The sequence below is a fragment of the Mus musculus genome, chromosome 1 (assembly GCF_000001635.26).
Source record: "Mus musculus strain C57BL/6J chromosome 1, GRCm38.p6 C57BL/6J".
Classification (NCBI taxonomy): domain Eukaryota; kingdom Metazoa; phylum Chordata; class Mammalia; order Rodentia; family Muridae; genus Mus; species Mus musculus.
The window spans coordinates 131,433,334-131,458,557 of NC_000067.6; the positions used below are offsets into that span (position 1 = coordinate 131,433,334).

Here is a 25,224-nt window from a genome sequence, read left to right on the forward strand (position 1 = left end):
GGATATATAGCAATAAACGACACTCTAGGGGTGAGATAAGGAGCCTGACGCTGTCCTGACTGGTTAAAAGAATGTTATGTATAGAAAAATCTGCACCTGTCTTGCATAAGCTAACACTACATAAAGTCTACTATAGCAGCCACATCTATCTTAACCAAACTAGTCATGGCTAAAATGTCTTTTCTGCATCAAAAGAAAGAAAGAAAAAAGTAGGCAAACAAGCAAGCAAGAACAGATCAGAAATGAGAAGGCCATTATTTTTTTTTCATGCTACCTACAAACTGGCAGCACAGTTGCAGGAGCACAGCTGTCTGCAGCAATGCCTGTAGTACACAAACATCTGAGCACACAGAAATGAGGGGGAGATGGGAAAATGAAGATTCCATCCGCAATGTTAAAGTGAGAAGTAGAGGCCCCATCAGCACATTAGTGAGACAAGACAGAAGTTAGCCACTTCTGTGGATTCTTCAGATGCTCACTGGGGTTAGCATCTTATTCTTATTAAGTGCATTTGTCCATACAACTCAGCCAACACCTCTTCTAGTACACTATACCAAGTAAGTGTGCTATTATGTGACCATTTTTGACCTATAAAACCCAGCAATTCAGATGTTCCATTCTGAGAGAAGAAAGCTTTTTGTCTTCAAGCTTTTTTAAAAAAGGATTTATTTCATGTGTGTGTGTGTGTGTGTGTGTGTGTGTGTGTGTGTGTGTGTGTGTGTTGTAATTGAGTACAGTGCTCATAGAGGCCAGAAAAGGGCAACAGATTTCTAGATTGCCTGATAGGGGTCTAAGAACCCAATTTGGATCCTCTCAAGAGCAGCAAGTACTCTTAACCACTAAGCCATCCCCTGCTCTGCTTCTCTCAGAATGCCTTGAGCCCAAGATTATTAGTAAGAAACTGCTGAAATTGACTCAATCAACCACTCCTTCAAACATTTCTAACTCCCTGAGACACCTCCCTCCTGCCTGGGAGGAGGAACTAACTTTCTTACTCATTTCTTTTAGGCACTTTCCTTTCTCCTACCAAAAATGTTTACTGCCTACCAGCATTGGGACGTCTCCTAAACCTTAGGTTTTTATTTAGCTCTTGGTTCTTCTTCTCTCGTCTACATTTACAATATCGTTTACACTACAGATTTCAATAGATATTCCCACTCAAAACCACTTGGCTTGGCAGTACCACATCTCAACTTGGGAACATAAAATCCTTACAATGCCTCAAACTCAACATGCTCAAAGAGAGAGTCACTATTTAAAACACCCATTTCCTCAATGCCTGCATGTTTATAAAAGACACCACAATTATTCTGCTATCCAAGTTAGAGACATCAGATTACTTCTGACCAGTAAGATTCTTTTTATCTAATCAGTTATCAATCTTGTTTAATTTCTCAAATAACTTCTGAATAGTGCAATCATATAAGGCTAAAATATCCACCAAAGGGTCTCTGTTAAAGGCTTGTTTACTGCTGTGGTACTACTAGACAGTAGCGGATTCTTTAGGAGGTAGGACCCAGGAAAAGGAAGTTGCTATACTGGGAGATTGTCCGTGATGGACTGCTAGCCCCATCCTTTCTCTGCTTCTTGACCATCACAAAGGAACATACCTCCCCCACATGCTCTTGTCACATGCCACCACCAACCCCACAAAATAGGATCAAACAACTATGGACTAAGAACCACTGGAACCATGAGGCAAGAAAACTTTTCTCCTCATAGTTTATTTGTCTTAGTTATCTGGTCACAGTAACTGGAAGCTGACTAACACAAACACACGCCTATTGCTCTGTTTTAGATGCTATCCAATTTTACATGCACTACCCCCCAAATTTAATATCCTTCTCTTGGATTTAAATACACGCATACACAGACACAGAAAGATACAAACACACATACAAAGACACACACACACAAATACACACACAAAGATCCCCCCACATACACAGACACAGACATACACACACACACACACAGATACTCACACACACAAATACACACACAGATCCCCCCACATACACACATACACACACACACACACACACATGTACACACACAGATACACACACACACACACACAGACCCCCCCCCCACATACACAGACATACACACACAGACCCCCCACATACACAGACATACACACACAGATACACACAGAGACCCCCCCCAATACACAGACACAGACATACACACACACACAGAGATAAACACACACAGACCCCATACACACACAGACACACACCCACACATAGTTTTGCCCATACTTTTCCTTGGGTCTGTCTCTCAACATAATATCCTCAAAGGTTCATTACCACAGAGCATGTCAAATGTGAAATTCTATGCTTGCTATCAAAGCATTATCCTTTGGGACCCATTCTACTTACTTAACCTTGTTTTTCACGGCTTTTGAAAATATCTCTTTTCTTCTATCTCTATTAAAGCCCCCTTTTCTCTATAGTTTATAGTTCTTTCCCCTGTTAACCAAGTATTCCAAAGCTTATCTTATTCCCAGAGGAACCAGCACAGAACACAGTATCTAGATGGAATTAAAAGGGGGGCTAACAACTGCATTATTACTCTGAATAAGATAAGACAGGAATAAGCTGGAATGCATCAAGCATAAAGTAATGGTCAAAGGAATAGAAATGGCCCCCTTGAAGTCCTTGCACCACTTTCATTACACATTCACAGCACTCACCTCAACGTCAAATTACCTGATTGTAATTTGTTTACTCCCCACCTCCTCATCCTAATTAAAGTGCCATGTGGAAAGGAAATGCTTGCTCTCTGCCATATTTTAAAGCACTAGGAAGGAGTTCAAGGGATGTGCAATAAGGTATTATTTGCATGAATGTGTAAGAAATCTTCCCTTTGGGGATAGCTAGGAAGAGGAAGGGAACTGGTAGGAGTGGCAGGTAACAGAAGAGGGTAGTATGGTAGTATGGTAGTGGTAGGAGTAAATATAACTGAAATACAGTATATACATGCATATACATCATAATGAAACCTACTATTAGCCATATATATGTACAGATGGTAATAAAACACACACACACACACACACACACACACTCACACACATACACACACACACGCACACCCCTCTTCGACCAGTGGCTGACATACAGGAAAGGTATAAAACTCATTAGCTTGGCTCCCCCATGTATTTTAATCTGCTTTAGACAAACAACTGCCACTTAAGAGTAATGTGGAAAAGGAAGAATTCTTGAAGACTTTCAACAACTTTAGAATCAACCTGGATCTAAGTGGTACCCTCTTCTTCCTTGTACCCCAGACCTCACTCTCGAAGTTTCTAAAAGCAATTTTTATGAAGTCCCTACTTAAATTGCTGGTCCTTGGTGCTTCGTGTCTTGGCTAGAAAGCGCTCGGCTAGCTTCTCCAGGTTTCGAGAGTAGTCCATTTCAATCTCAGCCTTCTTGCGGAAGAAGTCCTGCAGGTCCTGCAACAGCTGCACCCGGAGCTCACATTGCTGATCTAGGCATTTCATCTGCTCTGTGAGCTGAGCCCTAATCTCTGCAAGAAAACAGAAGAATGTGGTCAGACAGACAGCTCTAAATATGCACTGTACACACAGATACTTACCTGCCTTCCATTCACTTGTTCCCTATACCCTGGGGTATCAAAGCCCTTAATAAATAGCCTGTGAAACTGGCCCTATTTTATGAGGTACCTCTAAAAATCTCTAACACCTCTTTTTGGACCACCGAAAACTATTTGTAACCAAGAGTCTGTTCAATTAGGTAGACTAAGTTGCATAAGAGACAAAGTAATAGTCAGTGTTAAATATTTACAAAGCAATTTACTCGAGCTAATCCCATCCAGAATTTGGGTTCTTTTCTGGCCAGGAACCCAAATGAGAAATCAGATGAATCATGTTAACCCCATTTTAAAAACTAAATACTGAGTCTTTTTTTTTTTTTTTTTTTTTTTGGTTTTTCGAGACAGAGTTTCTCTGTGTAGCCCTGGCTGTCCTGGAACTCACTCTGTGAGTGCTGGGATTAAAGGCGTGCGCCACCATGCCCAGCTGAATACTGAGTCTTAAAGAGACAAACTGTTAAATCCCAGTAAGCTGGGATTCAAATCTAAGCAAATGACTAGCTTTATTTTTTACGCTTTTCCTCATCATTTCAAAATATTTTTCAGCAACTATGAAGCAGGGTAAGGGACATTATATTTTCATGGAGGTAGAAAGAAGCCTTTCTAAGGTCAAATAGCAGCAACCAAGAACAAAATATTCACCATGACTTCTAGAAAATCACATTTGAGGTCAATTGGTTTCATAGTTTCCGATATCACAGAATGTGAATCTTCAAGAACCTATCTTTAAGTCGGGCGTGGTGGCACATGCCTTTAATCCCAGCACTTAGGAGGCAGAGGCAGGCGGATTTCTGAGTTCGAGGCCAGCCTGGTCTACAAAGTGAGTTCCAGGACAGCCAGGACTATACAGAGAAACCCTGTCTCAAAAAACAAAAAAACAAAACAAACAAACAAACAAAACAAAAAAAGTAAAAAATGAGCCTATTTTTAGAGGTGAAGGAGCAGCAAAAACTAGTGATGATGATGATGATGAAGATAAAGATGATGATAAGCTGCCTTAGATCTTTTCACCTATTTCTCATTTGTTCCACCCTTACCTGCCTCATAGTCTCTTTGTCAGAGGTAGAACTATGTCCAGTTACACTCCTGCTTGGCAGAATTCTACCCAGTTCCTGCACAGGGCTAGCAAAGCTATCACTGTGGAACCACAGCAATGGCAGCTTCAGATGCAACTGGATCTGCCTTGAATACAATACTACATGTTTTACTGATAAGAGACTTGGCAGTCATGGCACACAGCCTGCCAACACTGGGCAGCTTCATTGCCCAGAGTAGGCACACAGTGCATGTCCAGCTTAGTTTACATCCAGTCCCCATTAGCATCAAAATAGAGCAATTATTTTCATCCCCTTTCTCTGCCAGCACACTCACCTCCAAGCAAGCCTCCAATGGAGGTTGAAAGGAAGGATCTATATTATGACACATGCTTTAATTCATTTCCCATAGCACTGGCAGATGGGGAAAGAGAAGTATGAAGTTTTTATCTAAGCCCTAGATGAAATTTTAGTATAAGGGCCATGACGCTGAAATCTTTGTAACCTCCTTTCTTAAAGCAGCGAGGATTGACAAAGGTGCACTGGGTTTTGCCTTAGAATACTTAAAATCCAAAATCTATCCCGACCTTCTTTATTATAAAGCTTCTGTTTCTGTAGGTATCAGTGTACGACAGACACGGCCAGCTCTTTGCAAGTGACCCTAGGTAATCTCCAAAAGCAATCTTCTTCCTCATCTCTTTCCCCTGCCAACCGCGAATGCTGGCCAGCCCTCAAGTAACCCAACCTGAACTGAAACTAAGCACTGCAGGATTGTCTTGAGCAAGCAGAATGCTTCACAGAAAAGCTGCCTACATCATCACTCATCAAAGCTCTCTTGTTCTGTGTATTCTAGAGTCTGATTACAACGGGGTATAGGAGATTGTGTGTGTTTGTGTGTGCACGCGCACGCGTGTGCATGTGCAAGAGATCTACGGAGGTCATGTCAGGAATATGGTTCCTGTGGCATTTTTGGGTTTCTTATGGGTAAAAACCCTTGTTATGATCACTTCCAGAAGCATCTGCCCCCTTTGTACATATATTAATGAAAAGCTAGCAGTAATTGCCAATAGGTAGGAAAATTGAGGGTAGAGAGCATGTGTGGGTCAACAATACTACTTAAAACTTGTCCATTAAATAAGAATCATCTCTTAGAGTAAAACAGCTTTTCAGGAACAAAGACACAAAGGGAAATGGAAGTATACTGAGGCTATCAAGACCCTGTGAGCCATCTATGACTCCCTTAAGACTACATTTCAATAACCTCTCAGCCAGGAATGCAGAAACATTCTAGACTGTTGTGGGAACTATAGACAATGTCCCATGATACTAATGTAATTCAAGAAGTAGGCTGCTCTGAAATTGTACTATCCATAAGATAAATACATCACAGGGGCCACCTGTGAGCTTTATCAATGTGTCTTAGAAGTTCGCCAGCATGAGATTCCTTGCTGAATTGTCAATGAGTAATCAGTGTAGCATGAGCTGTATCTCATCCTTACACCTCCTTCTTTTTTTTTTTTTAAAGATTTATTTATTATTATATGTAAGTACACTGTAGCTGTCTTCAGACATACCAGAAGAGGGAGTCAGATCTTGTTACGGATGGTTGTAAGCCACCATGTGGTTGCCGGGATTTGAACTCTGGACCTTCGGAAGAGCAGTCGGGTGCTCTTACCCACTGAGCCATCTCACCAGCCCTACACCTCCTTCTTGAGCCTTACAGAAAGGGTCTGTATTTACTAAACACATTACATAAAGGGTGTGGACACTACAGCTCATTTAATTATTTCCATTACTAGCTTCTAACATATTTCAGATTAGAAAAACTCAAAGTTACTAGTTTCTAAGGTATTTCAGATGAGAAAAACTGAAGGTTTATTAAATAATATATGAAGAGCCATACAAACAGTACTATCAGGGCTTATGGTGGCGAATGCTTGATGGACGCATAACCCAGATGAAGTTAAGTTAGGTTGGGAGATTCCTTGACTAAGCGAGCCACCATTCCACAGGCTAAGGTCTTGAACAAAATAAAACGAGGAAGCAACCCAAAATTCACTGTTCTCTTTCTTCTGCCTGCAGATACAATGTGAGCAGCTGCTTCCAGCTCCTGCTGCCTTGAGCCAAAAGAACCCCATCTTTCTTTAAATTGCTTTTATCAAAATATTTGGTCACAGCATCAGGAAAAGTAACTAAGACACCGCTGAAGCTAACTTGACCTTTATCTGACTTGTTAAAGAAGTGAGAAGCAGACACTTCATTGACAGTATTTCTGGGTGAATAGTTTTTTAATTTTTTTGGAATCTCAACTTCATCTTCCTGCTGAGTAAGATTCAGGGCCCCAAGATCGAGCTTAGGCTGGGTCACTGATTTATAAGCCATCACATATTTTGAGTAATCCACAAACAGACTGGATCTCTTCTCTATCTCCTAGATCTGTGCTCCATGGCAACTTCAGAGAAAGTCCTTCCCTTCCCTTGTGAGCACATCCTGAAGTGAAGGGGAGAAGTGATATCCCTTTCCCAACCCAGCGGAGACTACTAATAGACACCACCTGTCACTGGTCAGTGATATAGTACCTCTCCCCTACAACATGCCTAGAAGGAAGTCTCTCCCTTGTTATCATCCTCAGAACATTGAAGAAGGCAGTAAGAAAGATTCTGGCCCCCGCTACCCTGGGGTCCAGTCTTCCAAGACAGAATGTACTGCTGCTGTTGTTACAACAAACAGTGGTCCTCAATAAGGCAGCTGTGCCAGCCTCTGTCCATGCACATAAGGGGAAAGAAACAATAGGGCACTGATTGTCAGCACACTTGGGCCATGTGCCCAGGCCGGAGACCCCTCCATACTCTGGATGACCATAAGGGCAGAAAGAAAAAGGGGCAATTTATAAAAGCACAAGGAATTTCTCAAAGTTCCCTGTGTGCTCAAGTGCTCATGTGCACATGTGAACACACTCAAAGACACACTATTCACATCATGTTCTACCATATCAAATCAAGACTTTACAAGTCTCCTTTGTAGTTCACAGAGATGACAGGGCCCTTTAAGCTTCTTTCTCCAGACTATATGGGAGAAGCCAAGCTATACTTTCTAAAAGTGCAGCTGCCTCTGAGCTATGAAAGCTCCCTGGATATCTATAAAGTACCAAGTACTAAGGTCACCATGAACTAGCTACATAAAGGGAGGAGTGCCGGAAGTAGTTTCCTCTGGGCACCTAAGTCTTGGATATGCTTTGACTTTTTGTTTGTTTGTTTGTTTTTGTTTTTGAGGCAGGGTTTCTCTGTGTAGTCCTGGCTATCCTCGAACTCAGAAATCTGCCTGCCTCTGCCACCCAAGTGCTGGGATTGAAGGTGTGCGCCACCACTGCCCGGCTATTCTTTACTATCTAACAAACTCACAGAAGTAAATTCCAATAAACCTAAGAGTCAAATATAGCCAACAACAGAAAGAAATCACACTGTAAGTCTTAAGAAAAATAACTGTTTTTCTACCATATTTAAAAATAATACATGAAAAAAATTAGCTTCCCTTGCAAGAAGGACTGAAGTTTTTAAGCAAGTTGCATGTGCTCAAGAGCAACCTTTGCTATTTCATTCATTGATAAAATCAAAATTTAACTTTGCTGGTTTGCTTTTGCACAATTTTGTCAGTATATGAAAACATACTGAATCAATTTAAAGAAGTGAATTTTATCTCTCTCTCTCTCTCTCTCACACACACACACACACACATCTAACTCCACTAAATAGTGCAATGCATTCTGTTGAATTTGAGTACTATTCTCCAACTAACAGGGAAATAGGCTCACAGACACCAAAAGGAATGAATTTTATGGTATGTGAATTCCCTGTCTGACTCTGTCTCTCTGTCTGTTTTTCTCTGTCTCTGACTCTCCTGTCTCTCTGTCTGTCTCTCTGTCTCTGTCTCTGTCTCTCTCTCTCTCTCTCTCTCATACACACACACACACACACACACTTGAATGTCTTTAACTCCACCAACTGGTACAGTGTATTCTTTTGAAATTGAGTTCCTTTCTACTAACTAACAGGGAAATGGCTCCAAATAGACACCATAAAGAATTCTTGGTTTCTATTTCTCCACTTTTAGAGTGAAATTAGTTCTGCATTGAATATTACTACTACAGCAGATTGTCCAAGCAGTATGTCTAGGCAGCAGGCTTGGTCATAACTAAATTCCACTGCCTAGAACATCATTATTCAACTATTTTCAATGGATACCCAATTGAACCACAGCAAGTGGTATTTTAGGTTCAAACTCAGAATCAGCAGACATAGCCAACAGAGTTTCCCCTGGGCACTTTTGCCTCTTTGTCCATTCCTGGTTACAGTTGAGACACTACTAACTACACATGTCTTGGGAGTCAGCAAGAGACTTATATCTTACTTAGAAAAGATGCTGATGGATTTCAGTAAGGATATCATTGGACAATGCTGATCCTTTAGCAAAAATAGTCAAGGCTCTGCTTCACTGACACTCATGCAGCCTTTAAATGATAGCACCTTCCAGCGCAGATGAACCAGTCCTCTGGAAACTGTCCTTGATTTAGAGAACACCTGGTGAATTCATCAAGGTTCAGATGGGAATTATGTTCCCTAATGCTTTAATCCTGAAATAAGAGTTCATTTCGTTGGCCTTCCAAAATTCATCTCCATATTCCAGAACCTTCTCAAATTCTGTCATAAATCCCACATATTTAAGGGGAAAATGGGAGTGGAAAGGCAGATTAGAAAAAAAGAGACACATTCTTTAGAAAAGTCACACAGGTGTATCCTTCCCTTCTCGGTGCACTGGCATCTTGGAGACAGGTGCTGAGACTCCCACAGGCTCTGTTGCCAACATGAAACATAATATTAGCCCATGCTTCCCACTGGGAACCTGGCCTAATCGCCAGTCTTTTCCACAAAATCTACCTCACCTGCTTTTAGTCCTTTCACAAACATATGATGTCACCTCAGCTACCTCAAGAATATTGATTCACGGTACCTTCCAGAAGGTGTTATATAAGAATACAATTGAAGCTTTCATCAGGTTCTCTCCCCCATTACTGCTTACAGAGACTTCTGATCCCAACAGAAATCAGTTCCTACCAAACTGATCCCCAGGAAACAAAGCCAAGATGCCCTGCCAAGTCATGCTCTTGCCTCTGCTCACTTGCCTTTCTACAAACTTAATAATTCCAGGGCTTTTAAAAAGTCTTACTGGACAGAAGTATGATGCAAAGCCCAGAGAAGGGAAGAGTACTGAGAAATATTACACTGTTTAGTTGTAGATTCAGAACTGGAACCTGAGTAGCTAAGCTCTCAGGCTTTCTTTTTCCTTACAGTCATCATAAACATTTATTTATTATTATTAAACAATTATTATTATTATTTCCTAGTACTCTGAGATTACACAGACAAAAATTCTTCCTCAAAGTTAGCAAAACAGTGGGGAATAAACAAAAAGCTACAGAAAGTGAAATAGTGCAAGTAAGTGGGGCCGTGCACAGCGCTGTGAAAGCAGAGGCAGGCGCCATGTTCAATCTATGTGCAATACCACATTCTGCCAGAGCCACTGGTCCTTATCTATAAGTAGTTGATGTTTTTAAAAAAAAAAAAAAACTCCGAGCTGCTTTTAGTAAACAAGAAAACAACAAGTATTCTCCCTCAAAGAAAGTGACTAATAGCTTTTCTCTTATTACTTCCCTCAGAAGGCACAGAAATCCTCATTGGCAAGAATTATCTAAACAACTGCTTCTGGAATTCCTGTTTTGATTTCTGTGCCTGGTGACATTCACATTCCTATATATATCTAGACCTCTCCAGCCTCCTAGAACCAACTTACCATCTCTCCTTGGTTCTCTTAACAGGTATCCACAACTTAAGCCCAAACTGTAACTTTTGACACAAGCCCTGGCCACTGTCCCTCCTGGTTTCTATCCCAATAATGGCACTTCTTTTACCTGCCAGACAAAAAACCTTCAGTTACTGCTGAGACATCTCTCTTTCATATTCTGTCAACTGAGACTGCCTTTAAATTGCATCCTGAATCCAACCTCTTCTTAGCCTAGCCACCCACTCACTCTCTACTTACATGCTAAGTGTAATGTGACATCACTTTGTTCTGAATCACTGTTCCTACCTGACTCCTCATTCTCCACTCCTGTTACTCTGCAGTCTATTTTACAACTGGCAGCTCCACTCATCACTCTCCGATGGCTTCCATAGAAGAAGGGTGAAAGCTTTCTAAACCCTTGCAGGGCCCAGCTGCTCCAGTCTCTGGAACTCATCCTTACAGATCCCAGGCACAAGGGTCTCTCAGGCCATAAGACAAGCAAGCCCACCCCTACCTCAGCTAAGTAAGGGAAGCTTTTACATTTGCTCCCCTTAGCTTGAAGCACACTTGACAACTTTTGCATGCCTCGCTCCTTCACCTTAGTCAGTTATCTGCTCAGAGGCTATCTTCTCAAAGCAGCCTTCACAGCCATTCCACCTGAGAGGTGCCAATCTTAACATCATTTTAATTTTGTCCACTCTAGCTTCTATACGTATGGATAACTCTAGGTATTTATTGTGCTCTCCTCTCACTAGACACAAGCCCCATGATGACACACAGAATTTGTTTCATTCTCTCCCATGATGACACACAGAATTTGTTTCATTCTCTGTTAAATCTTGATGCCTTAATGACCAACATATAAAAAGACTCCAAAGAGTATGCACTTAGTGAACAAAGAGTTGCTTAGATTTTATAAGATTTGAGACAATTTACTGTTTTTTTTTCAAGACTTATTGTCATGATTGTTTGCTAACACCCCCAAAAGTCAATAGCTATTCCTTTTAAAAAGAAAGAAGAGCTGGAGAGATGGCCCAGCCAGTCAGGGAACTTGAGTTCAGATCCCAGCACCCACAGTCGGTGGCTTACAATGTTCTGTAACTCCATTTCCAGGAAATCTGATGCTCTCTCCTGGCCTTTGTAGAAACACACATATATAAAGCATATACTCTCATAGATGAACACACAAAAATAAAAATTAACCTTTTAAAATTTTTAAAAAGAAATCCCACAAAAAGTCAGAAGAGAGAGATGCATTATCCAGTCAGCTCTGTTCTATTCTGACAAATGTTTTCTCTCCATTATTTATGACAGATACAAAAGAACTCAATGTATATACCCACAGGGCATTTTTTTATAATTAATGAAATCTTCTTAAGAGGAAACTTTATGAACAAAAGCTTCAGTTGCCCCAGGACTGGCCAAGCACCATGAATACTATCTCAGTCAGAGCTAAAACTAGCTAGGTTTTTCCTAAATCTCATAGCCCGCTATAACAATCTCTTTCATAACTGTTACCAGCATCCAGCATGTGACCATTCTGCAAATGTACAAGTGTGATGGTCTGTAATGTCTTTAAGTAGAAAATAAAGGTTATCACCTTCACTATGCTTATATTTCTAAGCAGGTAATGACCAGAATCACAAGATCACAGCGGCCAATGAGAATATTCAAAGTGCCCTTGTCAGTCAGACACACAAGTACCATCAAGAAAACATCCTGTTTTCCTCCCTCCAAACTAGCCCACATCAATATAATGTCAGTCACAATTTTTTAAACAAGTGAACAAATAGTTAAACTTCTAAGTACATTAATGTGTATTTGATCCAAACCAAACATATCTTTTTAATTTTTTTTTACAAATCAAATCTTTCTTCACAAACTTTATTTCAAGAGTTAAATAGTGTATATCACTTGCTAGATAGGTTTACATATAACAAGAGTTATTAAATTTTAAAGTATATTAAAAATATATTATATATTTTAATATATATTAAAATACATGTTTTAATATACTTTAAAAGAAAAATTTGCCTAAATTCACATCTTTGTTGTAGTTTATAAATGATAATTCTTATTTAAATTCCTGAGGGATACCATGGAATTACATTATCCTCAGAATAATTTATAAATTTTTAAATATTGGGAAATGCCAAGACAGTATAAGTCTTTCTCATTTTAAGCAGCTTCCTGGGCTTGCCTTCTAAAGGAATGTTGTTCTCAAGAGAAAGCAGACTAGAAGAAGGAATTGCAACCTGATAAGCTCATTATTAGGTAAAGAAGCAAGTCTACCTGGTCCAAGGCTCAGGAAGTGGCTTCCAGAAGCCAGACTTTAAGGATTGGGCTTACCCAGAAAAGGAATACAGGAAAGGTTCCCTAAGCCAAAAGGAAGAGTGTATTTCAATGGTCCAGAGGAAAAAGGACAGAAAGACACATTGGAGGAACTGAAATAGCAAAAGAAATTCAGACTAACTAGAACATCCAACTTTAGGTAAGAGGATGGACGAAGACAGACTGATAGAGGCAGAGGTCGCAGTGCTGGCCAATACCAGATACTGAACAAGCATAGAACTGCTCCTAAGAGCAATGGCAAACCATTATAGAGCCCATATAGAAGTTATACAGCAAACTGCTTTCAAAGATGGTAAGCACGCCCTCTGGAGAGCCTAAACACAAGAAAGCATGAACCATTTCGGTTTTGGAGAGGTCAGGGGTACAGTCTTCTTCTAATGACTCCTTCAACTGGCATCTCCCATATAAACTAAAATCCCTCCAAAGCGCAAGAAGCATGGTGAACCAAAGGTTATCGAGAAATAACCGAAAGCTATGATCTTGCAAATAGATCAGTCCAGTGAGTTAGGTATTACAGCAACAGCAAGAAAACTGCATGAGTCAGGCCAGTTAGGCCTAGGTTTCTTTTCCCCATCTGAGAATCTGTGGTTAAGTGTTTCTGCCCTGCCTACCCACTATACACCAAAAGCTATGTCTCAACCACATGCCTCAACAACAGAAGTAGAAGAGACTTTAACTTGGCCTAAGAAAATGCTTTGCCTGGTTGTTTCACACCTCAAGAAGAGGGGAGGAGACATCCTCGTGGTCAAATCCATAGATGGGCATATTCAGAGCCAAGTCAGCTAAGAATAAAAAACACTGAACTAAATAAAATTAAAACCAAATACAAAACATCAAAGTTTAAGTCTGGATTCAGTCAACTCACACAGTCATACGCCAGGCTTAGGCTAATAGAGCTGACAGAAGTCAATCAACTTTACACTGGAAGGCCTGGAGTTAAAGTCCCTGAATAGAGTATGGGACTTATGGTGGTATTACTTATTGCAGAATTAGTCATGATTTCACAAGTCTTAAAAAGTTACTGCTGATACTAAAGATCAAGAAAATAAAAGCAGAGTACTGTGGGTTCCATCAGAAAAAGATACTCAAGCTCCTAGTATATGCTTTTATTTTTAAAAGGCATTATAAGAAAAATAATTAAAATGATCTTATACATCTCTAGACTGGGCAAGGATTATGTCAAAACTGATTTTGCTGGGGGGGGTGTTCACATTTTTTTGTTAGAGGGTAACAGGGAAGGGGCCTCTTCCACCAGCAGAAGCATTCACAGGTCCTTCAGCCATTGCAGACTTGGGCCCAGAGGCTCCTGTGGGTGACTGGACATATCAGGCATGTTCCCATTATCTCTCATAAGCACTGGGTAGTTGTAGGGTGTGGCCTGATTGATCATGGCAGCATACTTGGTGTTGTGGGCTAACCATGGGGATAATTATAGCGAGGCCCCAGACAGAGATGAACACTACCAGCAGCGGCTCCTTCGCCCAGTCATTCTTGAGGAAGGTGGAGATTTTCCCAGCCATCTTGATGTTGGCAGTGACAAAGGTCCCAAACTGATTTTAATATTTAACAAAACATCAGAAATAAATTAAAGACACAAACCAGTGAGCACCATGACTGGACTAGACAGACTAAGTGCCTCAGAAATTTCATTTTCTTTTTCAGCAGAGTAGACTTACCCAAATTGTATAAAGAAAATCCCTATTTTGAGTCTCTTAAGATTTATTTGTTTTATTTTAGGTATATGTGTGAGTGTCTACATGTATGTGTGTACACCACATGTATACCTGGGTCCTTTGCAAAAGCAGCATGCACTCTTAATCAATGAGCCACCATTTCCTTGGCCCCTAGATCTTTATTATTTAATGGCACAGTTTTCAGGAAAAAAAAAACAAACAACAACAAAAACAACAACAAAAAAAAACACCTTACAGCATAATTCCTCTACTTTATGATCTCACTCTGTAGCATCTTGAACAATTCTGACATTCAGCACACTGGAAGGTAACTGGCAACTGACATTTGTTTCCCAGCTAGGTTAGAAGCACCTCAAATCTAACACCATGTCTTATTTTCACAACCCCAGGAATATACCACAAAACTGGTATAAATGTTGAACTGAAATTAATGAAAATAGGTTATGCCTTCCCTATCTTCAACAACGACTCTTTGGAAGATTCCAACAAAGTCTCAGAGTTAACCATATGCAGGTGCTAGGTTAGCAAAGACGTATAATAAAGATTTCTGTGTATCTGGCTCGTTCTCCACTCTTCTTTTCCTTGCTTCTCCACCTCCAGCAGGGAGTTCCCACTGGAAATTGCACAATTCTTTGTGCAAAGAGAAGCAACAAGTTTAGTTCCTGCTGATCTGGGCAGCATGATGTTCTGGCACAAGAACTTCCAATATCTTAATTCCTTTTCTCATTTCTCCAACCAAACGTTTGAAGCAAGTTAATGGAAGAAGGGCTTGTCATGAGGCAGCCGGTCATGCTGCACAGTCAGGAAGCAAGGAAGAAGGATTGCTCAGTACAATTTGTCTTTTTTCTTTAGTCCAGGACTACAGCCCATGGAACTGTGCTACTCAGAATGCGCAGGTCTTCCTACCTCAGTTAACTCAATCTGAATAATCCCTCACAGGCACGCCTGGAGGCTAACAATCTAGACCTCCTTCATAAATATTTGCAGAAGATAGTCTCCTAGGTGATTTTACAGATAGTCAAGTTGATAATATTAACCATCATGTCCACTTTCACAGAAGAGCAGCAAACCCAATCCAGCATTTTTAAAGTAAAAATACCACTGGAAGGACTACTCACTCTTATTTTATCAAAATATTATCTTCTGTGATAGTTAATTTTGATTTTCCCCAACTTCCTTAGAAACAACTAGGCATTGTGCATCACATCTTTTTGAGTGTGTCTTTATGAGGGTGCTTCCAGAGAGGATTAATTGAGGGGACAGACACAGCCTGAGTATGGGTAGCCCCTATCCCATGAGCTGGGGCCCCAGATTGAAAACAAAGGGCATGAGGAGGAAATCAGCTGAATGTCAGCCACTGAAATGGCAAGAGCTAAGGGGTCTTAGACTCATGCTCCGACTGTCATGGAGCTCCCTGCCACCATGATAAACTGTATCCCTTAAAATCATAAGCCAAAGCAAATTCTTCCTTCCTTGCTTTGATAGTTGATAGAAAAATAACAAATATTCCTTGGAAGGCATTCATTTCTATCTTCCATAGTCTTATAATAAGCAAGTATAACTTTTTTGAACTCTTTCTGGTCAAGCCCCCATGATAAGTGGTACACCCTGACCAAGTATGCACATATACAAAACAGAGCACATACATGTGATGTGTACAATCACTCTTAAATTTTTTGATGCAGTTATATTTGTTTTCTATATACAATTTTCTTTTATTCTTTCTGTGCTTAAAAAAATTATTTCATTTAAGTTTTTAAAGAAACAGTCTTCATAACCTGCCCTGCAAAGGGATCACAATCTACAGGTGGAAAAGCTCTAGTCAAATAAGCAACATACAGTGCTGTGAACAGTGTTTCAGAATCACTCTGGAAACTTTTTTTTTTTTAGATTTTTATTTATTTATTATTATATGTAAGTACACTGTAGCTGTCTTCAGACACTCCAGAAGAGGGAGTCAGATCTCATTACGGGTGGTTGTGAGCCACCATGTGGCTGCTGGGATTTGAACTCAGGACCTTTGAAAGAGCAGTCAGTGCTCTTAACTGCTGAGCCATCTCACCAGCCCTCACTCTGGAAACTTTTAAGTGGTAACATACAACTCTTAAAAACAAAACAAATAGTTGCATATTTGGCTCACATGTATATTTCTAACACTAAAGAAGCTGAGGCAGGAGATTTGCAACAAGTTCTTGGCCAGCCTGGTCTACATAGTGAGTTCCAGAACAGCCAGGACTACTTATCAAGACCCTATCTCAAAACAAAACAAAACAAAACAAAACAAAACAAAACAAAACACTAACTCTAAACTAATAAAAATTTAGATACGCCGGGCGTGGTGGTACACGCCTTTAATCCCAGCACTCTGGAGGCAGAGGCAGGAGGATTTCTGAGTTCGAAGCCAGCCTGGTCTACAAAGTGAGTTCCAGGACAGCCAGGGCTACACAGAGAAACCCTGTCTCGAAAAACAAAAAAAACAAAACAAAACAAAAAATAGATACAAGATACAAGATAAAATTTCTACCTAACAACAACAACAACAACAACCCTCTAACCCTCACTCAGAAAACCAAAACACTACTAGACTTGGTAAAAAGGTGAGGATTAACTAGACCAGATATGAACAATGTCCAACCATGCCAGAAAGAACTGCTGCTGCCAACAAAAGCAAACTTATCCTCCATTCCTCATTGTGAGGTTTGACAGTGGTAAAAGAAATGATGGCTACAGCTTGTCCATTTCTTCTTGTGTGTGTTTCTCCATGCTTTCACCTATGCTGTTTTGATGAGTTGCTGTTAGCAAGTTCATTTCTAGAACTAGAAGTATCAAGCAGGTAGTACAAAAAAAGCATTTCAGGATGTTCTCTGAGATAAGAGGGTCAACAGTGGTAAACACGTTCAAAAATTGTCTAAAGTAATGCCAACTATGTCAAAATCATAAATATTTGGAGCCTTGAATTAGAACAAAGGGAGGCATTGAGTTTAAAGCATGCTGTGTAGTTTTCTTGTTGTATGTGCCAGGAAGGAAGGTGGGAAGGATCCTACCAATTTATAGCAGAGGATCCAGGTTAAGACGCTGGTGTAAGTTCCTCTGTATTCTCCCTATAGTCACCCATTCTGGTCCATCCAGTTTTTTAAGAGAGCCCTTACTGAGTTGAGAAGATGGTAGAGATGGAAAGCTGTAAAACCTGGTGGTACAGGGACAAAACCAGAGGGCCTAACAAAATAAAGCCAGGGTCCTAATATGGCATAACATGTTCAGTCATTTCTTTCTCTGTCCTCTACAAACTCCTATGCCTACCTCACGCCTTGGTGATAAGTTATAGGACTGCCCCCTCATCTCCTCTAGATCTTTCTGCTTTAGCTACAGTTGATTTCTTATTAAGTCTTTAAACGCATCAAGTACATTTGAGCCTCAGGGATCTGCTACAAGATGTTTGTTCTCTGCCTGAAATGTTCTTCCCATAAGTGTTAAATTCTCACCACCTTCAAATCTCTGCACAAATCTGACCTATGCTACAAAACTCACCTAATCATTCTCTATCCCAATTTTGAAATAAAACCTGATTTCACTCTCTTACACTGATATCCAACTTACTTCACATACTATCTCCTTAATGCTACACACTTGTACTGCAATCATGTAGGGTTTGTCTCCTTCCTCAAACTCTATTGGAATGCTAACTCAGAAATATCCATCTTAATAACCAAACTAAAGACCCTAGAATGGTGATACATGATAAAGGATGTTGAATTAACAGAAGAATAAATAAGTACATGGTATAGGATGTAACTATCTCTTTTACTGCTTGCTTATGGCTATAAAAAGAAACAGGGCCTTCAACATAGAAGCAGATAAATGACTGAAATGCACATGTTCATCACTAAAATCTAATGACCAACCTATTAAGATAAATGAATGGTATCAGACTCTTCTCTATTCCTAAGGAGAAAAAAATGACTATAGGGTGAGGTTAGCAGAAATCATAAAGGAGCGGATAGAGCAAAAGCAACAGAGATCTACACAAGATCTCATAGACTTAAAAGTTCACAGTCCATCTCTGAATTATTTATTTACCTGTTGTGTCCAATTCTTTGGGGGTTTTATATAATGCATTTTGATCATATCCAGTCCACTCCTCTTAGATCCATTTCTCCTTCTCTACCAAACAATTTAGTGTCTCTCTCTGTTTTTTGTAACTCATCAAAAACAGTTTATTCTGTTCATACAGTTTGAAGTGTGTCTCTGTGTGTGTGTGTGTTTTACTGGAGGGTGGTCTACCTACTAGGGGTTGCATCCTTAAAGAAAAATGATTCTTCCTCTTCCAGTGGCTATCACTTGCCAGCTGCTCCTTAACTAGGGCTGAAACGTCATGCCCCTCTCCAAGCTGGAATATTGTCTGGTTAAGCCTTTAGAGGTCTTTACATGCTATCTCAACTGATGTGAATTCATATATGCAACTGTCCTGCTGCATCCAGAAAACAGTGTCTTGTAGTCATCCACCATCTACGGCCCTAATAATGGTGCCAGATATGTATGTCACTTGACCAGGTGGCCTCAGATTCAATCATGTATGGTTCACTCCCATAACACTCAAGCCTCTGTATGTCTTGCCAGGTCAGTCTTGGTTGTAGTTTCCTGTGCTCACTGCTGGGTAAGACTGGCCATCCCTTGCTCCTCCAGTAGCAGACACAGTACCTTCTAGCACTATGAAAGCTAGACAGCAAGGATGAAACTTCCCAGTCGATATCAACTTGATTTCTCCAAGAAGAGCAGATATTTTATGAAGATATTTTACCCTATACCATCTAGAATGATGAAAAGACACTTGTTTAAAACAGACATCCTTATAGAACAGCATGACTTTAAAACAGAGAGAAAACCAATTCCTCCTCACTCTGCCAAGATTTGAAGCATGAAATTTATTCAAGAGCCAGAATAAAAGGCACCAAGATTCTAAGTCTGTCTACTGGTTTACAAATGAAGTTTGGATTGCCAATCTTAAAACTTTCACAGAACTGAGCAGCAAAAACCCAGCTATTCTGTACTCCAAATCAGAATCATGGGTTCGCTTCTTTGTGGAAAGGCAGTCCCTAGAAATAAAAAGTTTAGAGAAAACCCCTCTTAATCTCTAAAAGGTGCTAGTGCCCTGGAGAACGGGCAGCTTAATCTCTTAACCACCACGTGCAGTCTCCAGCCTAAGAAAAAAATTCAGGCCTCTAGGGGCAATTTAAGAAAGATGAAGCTATAAAATAATTAATGAGGAAATGAGTTAATCTGTAGCTAGTTATAATCCATATGTCCAAGAACAGCATCATTACAAATAGCAATCTCCTACCAGTCACTCAACCTAGCAATTTCTGCACTCCACCTTCCTACTGTCCCCCATCCCAATCCATATTTTATGATGAAAGGAAGTGGAAAGAAGCCAGAGGGTTAAATTTCTCATATCTAAATCCCTCCAGCAACTTGAATTTCCTGAAGCTACTGTCCTAGGAGGGGGCATATTGTGACCAAGCTTTTCTGCAGCACCTCCTGCCATCTGCAAAATTAAATTAAATGGCCCTTCTTTTTTGAAATCCTGCCATCAGTGTACCAAAGGGAACATCTGAGTATACCAGTCAGGGATGATAGCTTTTCCTTTTTACCAACACACACAAATCATTAGGAGATTAAGTCTCTGAATGGCTAATGTGCACTTTCATAAAGAAAGAGAAGTTAAACGCTCAGTCTGACACCCACATAGAGGGGGCTAGGATTGCACTCACTGCTGCCCTTGGAAGATGATTAAAAGCAGGGCAGACAGGAAGCTAATGGCTTTTTTGCTGCACTTTTATGGGGGTAGGAGTGTCAGGAATGGACATGGAAAATCAAGGGCCAAGTACTGAAGGGCAGATGGTGAGGGAAGGAAGGGACATGATTATAAGCCTAGGAGACACGGGGACACCCCCCCACACACACACACACACACAGACACATCCCAAAGAATAAAGTACTTTCAGGAATTAGCCAACAGCCTAAGTCTAAACTCCTCAAGAAGAAATATTCTCTTTGGACCCCAACACTAATTTGAAAGACCCAGTAATTCAGTCAACATTTCATAACAAAGATGCTTCCAAGCAGAAAACAACAACAAAAACCATACACAAAGTGAGCCAAAGTGACAGAGCCTGGATTCTGGTGGAAAATAAAAATGCCCAGATATCCAGTAAGCCTGCCAGAAGAACAGGAGGTCACCAGCACATCCTTCACCCTGCTCCTTCCTCCCAAGAACCACTCTCCTCAAGTGTTCCAGGGAGCTCAGGACTCTTCTCAGTCTGCAAAGCTTCAGGGCAAAGGCACCAGAACCTGCTTCCTTTTAGTGTCTTTGCAATGGTGAGGTTCGTGGACCTCTATCATCTGCTAACCCACAGCTACAATAAGATGTGAAAACTGAACAAAGAGGAAGAAAAGAATAATGGCTGAGAAAAAGGGTGGCATTGACTTTCTTAATGAGTATTTTCTTCATTTTGCTTGGACAATTTTCCAAATTGTCTATGACAATCATGTTTCACTAGAGAAAGCAATAAAATGTTATTTTAACACATAAACTCACAACAGCTGTGGTTGCCCACACAGACACACCAGTCAACATTCTAGCATGGAGTGGGAAGGGGTTCATGAGCTTCCATGCCTGAAGTGCTATGGACAGTGCTGGCTTCTGGGGGAGGAGGAGTCAGGTTTCTTTAGGGTGTGGCTGGTAGGCAACCAAGTTCTAGTGCATGGCTCACACCCTGAAATACATATATGGACGTGCAAATTGCACATGATGGATTGTTTTGCTTTGTTTAAGGATGACGTGAAGCTGGGAAGGGTAAGGAGGTACAGGTGGATCTGGGAGGAGATAAGGGGAGAAACTGGAAGTAAATATGATCAAAATACCTTGTATAGAACTCTCAAGTAATTAATAAAAAATATTCTTTAATGTCACTTTAAAATCAGCAGGAATAGGGCCAGTGAGATGGCTAAGTGGGTAAAGGCACCTGATAACCCAAATTCCATCCCTATTAAGAGGAAGGAAAGAACCAATTCTTTAAAAGTTGTCCTTTGATCTGCACACACTTGCCTCCCCCCAACAAACAATTAAATATAAGTAAGATCAGCAGGAGTGCTACCCAGAATGCTTTTGGACAATGTTTTAGGGAAGGAAATGGTAAGATGGAAGAAAAGGCAAAGTTCCACTTAAATTTTTTTAAGAAAGGAAAACAAACAAACAAACAAACAAACAGGAAATAAAAGAAAAAAAATGAAGAAAATTTTGGAGACTGCTTCAGTCTGCACACACTGAGGCTAAAGAAACAAATCATGATAGAAGGCATCTGTCGGTTAGGTGCACTCACAGCACAACAACAAAGTACTCCAAATAAACAGAGTCCTTTCTGAATGTTTACTTGGGAAAAAGATTTCTATCTGGGTGATTTTTATCCTTAGCTGGGTCAGATCTGTAAAGCCTGGAAAGACAATGCTAAAAGCCAAAGCTTACTGTGTCTCAGTAGCTTGTCTCTTGTTTCACTAAGGGCTCTTGGCCACCACCAAGCAGGGAGGACAGACCACTCACTGCTTTCACATGAGGAGATCTCAGCTCATCTCTTTATGGCTCCTGGAAGACTAAAGTCTTAATGGTTCTTTCCATGAGTCTCAGGAGATGGCTTTCTAATGTGAATTCAGTGTTACACAGCCCGGACTTGGAGCAAACAACACTGCAGTGAGGCAAGAGACAGATGCCAATTTCTAGAAGAAGCCCCTGTTCCTTCCAGCTTGGAAAAATATCTGTTGGCAGAGAATAATGCAGTAAGATGGTTTTTGTTACTGTTCAGGGGCGGGGCTCCAACACACCACAGAGAAACTGACCAATCAATCTTCTTTAAGGAAGGGAAACAAAATCCTAATTTTTTACTCCCTGTTTTTACCAACTGTCTGATCACCATACTCCTCCCATCAACGTGCAATCTACACCCTTAGTTGGTCACTGGTCCAGGTCCATATACTTACTACATAACTGATTGAAAATCAGGGTATAGAAGAAGTTCACTGATATTTTTCTTCTACATAAATAAAGCTCACAGATGTCCATGTTAAGAACCCAGTAGGACAACAGAAGGGTTCCCCTGAAGAGAAGTTACATTACTTTAAACTCAAAAAGTATCACCATAGCATAAACCCCTGATATGTTTACAAATTTACAAGGGTACTTTGAGCTTGCCACAATGTCTGAAAAGGTGACTCCAGCATTTAGTATAAAAGGAAAAAAATGTAACGTTCTTTAATATGTGGATGCTCCCACACATTCAACATTCCAACAGTATCTAGACTAAGAATCACTATGGGAGCTAAGAATCACACCTATAATCCTAGCACTTAGAAGGCAGAGACAAAGGGATTGCTAAAAAAGTTCAAGGTCAATCTGAGCTATACAATGAGTTTTCAATCAACTTGGGCAAAGAAAGCGATTCTGTTTCAAAGATAGAGCTGCAACCACAAAATAATCCCCATGGACTGTAGTAGAAACTACGTTTTTCTTAGCTTTGGCTTACATTTTCCTTAAAAAGGTCTAGCATTCATTCACCTGGAGAAATACTTTGAAAATAATGCAAAACAGTAAACAATAAAAAGGATATGTCTGTCCTTCTATCCCTACTCTGTCCCAAAGCTTGTACCCTTAGAAATATCATATATATCTAGACTAGAAATATACAAACAACTGTATCTCTTCCCCTCCATGGTGTGTGTGTGTGTGTGTGTGTGTGTGTGTGTGTGTGTGTTTAATCGTACAGTGTATCTTGGAGAGTTTTCTAAATAGTACATTATGAATCTGCTTCTTCTTTCTACTGGCTACATAAGAATTCAAACGGCTGTGCTTTTGTTTTTGCAACTACTCCCATTTTGAAGATTATTACAATTTTTATCATCTATTCTCAATGCTGTAATAAATGTAAATGCAAGTACATTTGCAGAGTAAAGTCCTGAGAGTTTATAGATATGTATATGTATTTTGAATTTTACTTATTTATTTCCATGTTCACATGGTGTGTGTATACATGTTCATTTCACATGTGTGTATTGGTATAAAAGAATGTGGGTTCATAGCAGCCATAGTTATGATAGTCAGAAGCTGGAAATAACCCAGATGTCCCTTAAAAGAGAAATGGATACAGAAAATGTGGTACATTTACACAGTGGAATAGTACTCAGCTATTAAAAACAATGACTTCATGAGATTTACAGGCAAATGGATAGAACTTGAAAATGTTATCCTGAGTGAGGTAACTCAGTCACAAAAGAACACACACAGTATGTACTCACTGATAAGTGGATACTAGCCCAAAAGTTTGGAATACCCAAGATTCAATTCACAGACCATATGAAGCCTAAGAAGAAGGAAGACCAAAATGTGGATGCTTCAGTGCTTCTTAGAAGAGTGAACAAAATACTCACAGGAGGAAACATGGAGACAAAGTGTGGAGCAGAGACTGAAGGAAAGGCCATACAGAGACTGTCCCACCTGGGGATCCATCCCATGTACAGTCACTAAACCTGGACACTACTGCGGATGCCAGGAAGTCCTTGTTGATGGAAGCCTGATATGGCTGTCTCCTGAGAGGCTCTGCCAGAGCCTGACAAAGATAGAGGTGGAAGCTCGAAGCCAACCATTGGACTGAGCACAGGGGTAGGGGTCGGAGATGGTTCCTGATGGAGGAGTTGGAGAAGGGACTGATGGAGCTGAGGGGATTTGCAGGCCCATGGAGGGAGCAACAGTGTCAACAGACAAGATCCTCCTCAAAGCTCCAACCAAAAAATACACATGGAGAGACCCATGGCGCTGGCCGCATATGTGGCAGAGGATGGCCTTGTTGGACATCAGTGGGAGAAGAGGCCTTGGGCCTGAGGGTGTTCAATACCCCAATGTATGGGAATGCCAGGACAGGAAGATGGGAGTGGATGGGTGGATGGGGGAACACTTTCATAGAGGCAGGGGGAGAGTGGATGTTATAGGGGTTTTCCGAAGGGGAGACCTGGAAAGGGGAAAACATTTCAAATAAAAATAAAAATAACAACAAAAAAAAAAACTAAATAGGCAATATCAAATCAAGGGTACTCAAAGCGGGGTGGGGAAGACTGTGGGTAGGTCTGTGGAGGTCAGAATGTTGGCGCAATTTTCTAAGTGCTTCTCAAGCCCAAAGCTGTTAATAATGTGCATTCAAAACAAACACCATTAGATTTACAATTTGAACTTTTATATATTTACTTCTTGTAGAGGCAGAATGCTGAGAGTCCCATACATTTGGTTAAATGAAATATGAAGTGTCTTTCTGTTTTTCTACCCTTCCTCATATTCCCACGACCAACCTTCATCCCCTAAAGGGGATACAACTTGCCTACATTATGTCAAACAGTTCAGTTTTTACTTCCACCATGGAAAAAAATATTAAATTCAGCTGAATTATGCATGAGACCCTATGTGACATGATCACACACCTTCAGAACTTTCATTCTCACAACTTATTTTAGCAATTCTGAACAGGTATAACAAGAGACTTGCTATACATATCCTTAAACTGTTGGCATGTGTCCTGGCATGGAAATTTGTAATGTATCAAGACACTCATATATTTGCAAGAATGAATGTATGTGCTGGGAGTTCTTATTAT

The 25,224-nt window shown here is 40.4% G+C and overlaps 1 protein-coding gene and 1 pseudogene across 4 annotated transcripts in view; both read right to left on the reverse strand.

Annotated features, from left to right (window-relative positions):
- Srgap2 (SLIT-ROBO Rho GTPase activating protein 2) overlaps window positions 1-25,224 on the reverse strand; it is a 242,281-nt gene that overhangs the window by 148,083 nt on the left and 68,974 nt on the right. For all 4 annotated transcript variants that reach the window (XR_001781100.2, XR_001781103.2, NM_001081011.2 and 1 more), the window contains exon 3: window positions 3,342-3,534. Coding sequence is in view for 2 of the 4 variants with exons in the window: in NM_001081011.2 (NP_001074480.2) it covers window positions 3,342-3,534 (193 nt within the window). In the remaining 2 variants the exon portion in view is untranslated. The remainder of the gene's footprint in view (window positions 1-3,341; window positions 3,535-25,224) is intronic.
- Window positions 12,498-24,439, reverse strand: Gm29487 (annotated as a pseudogene).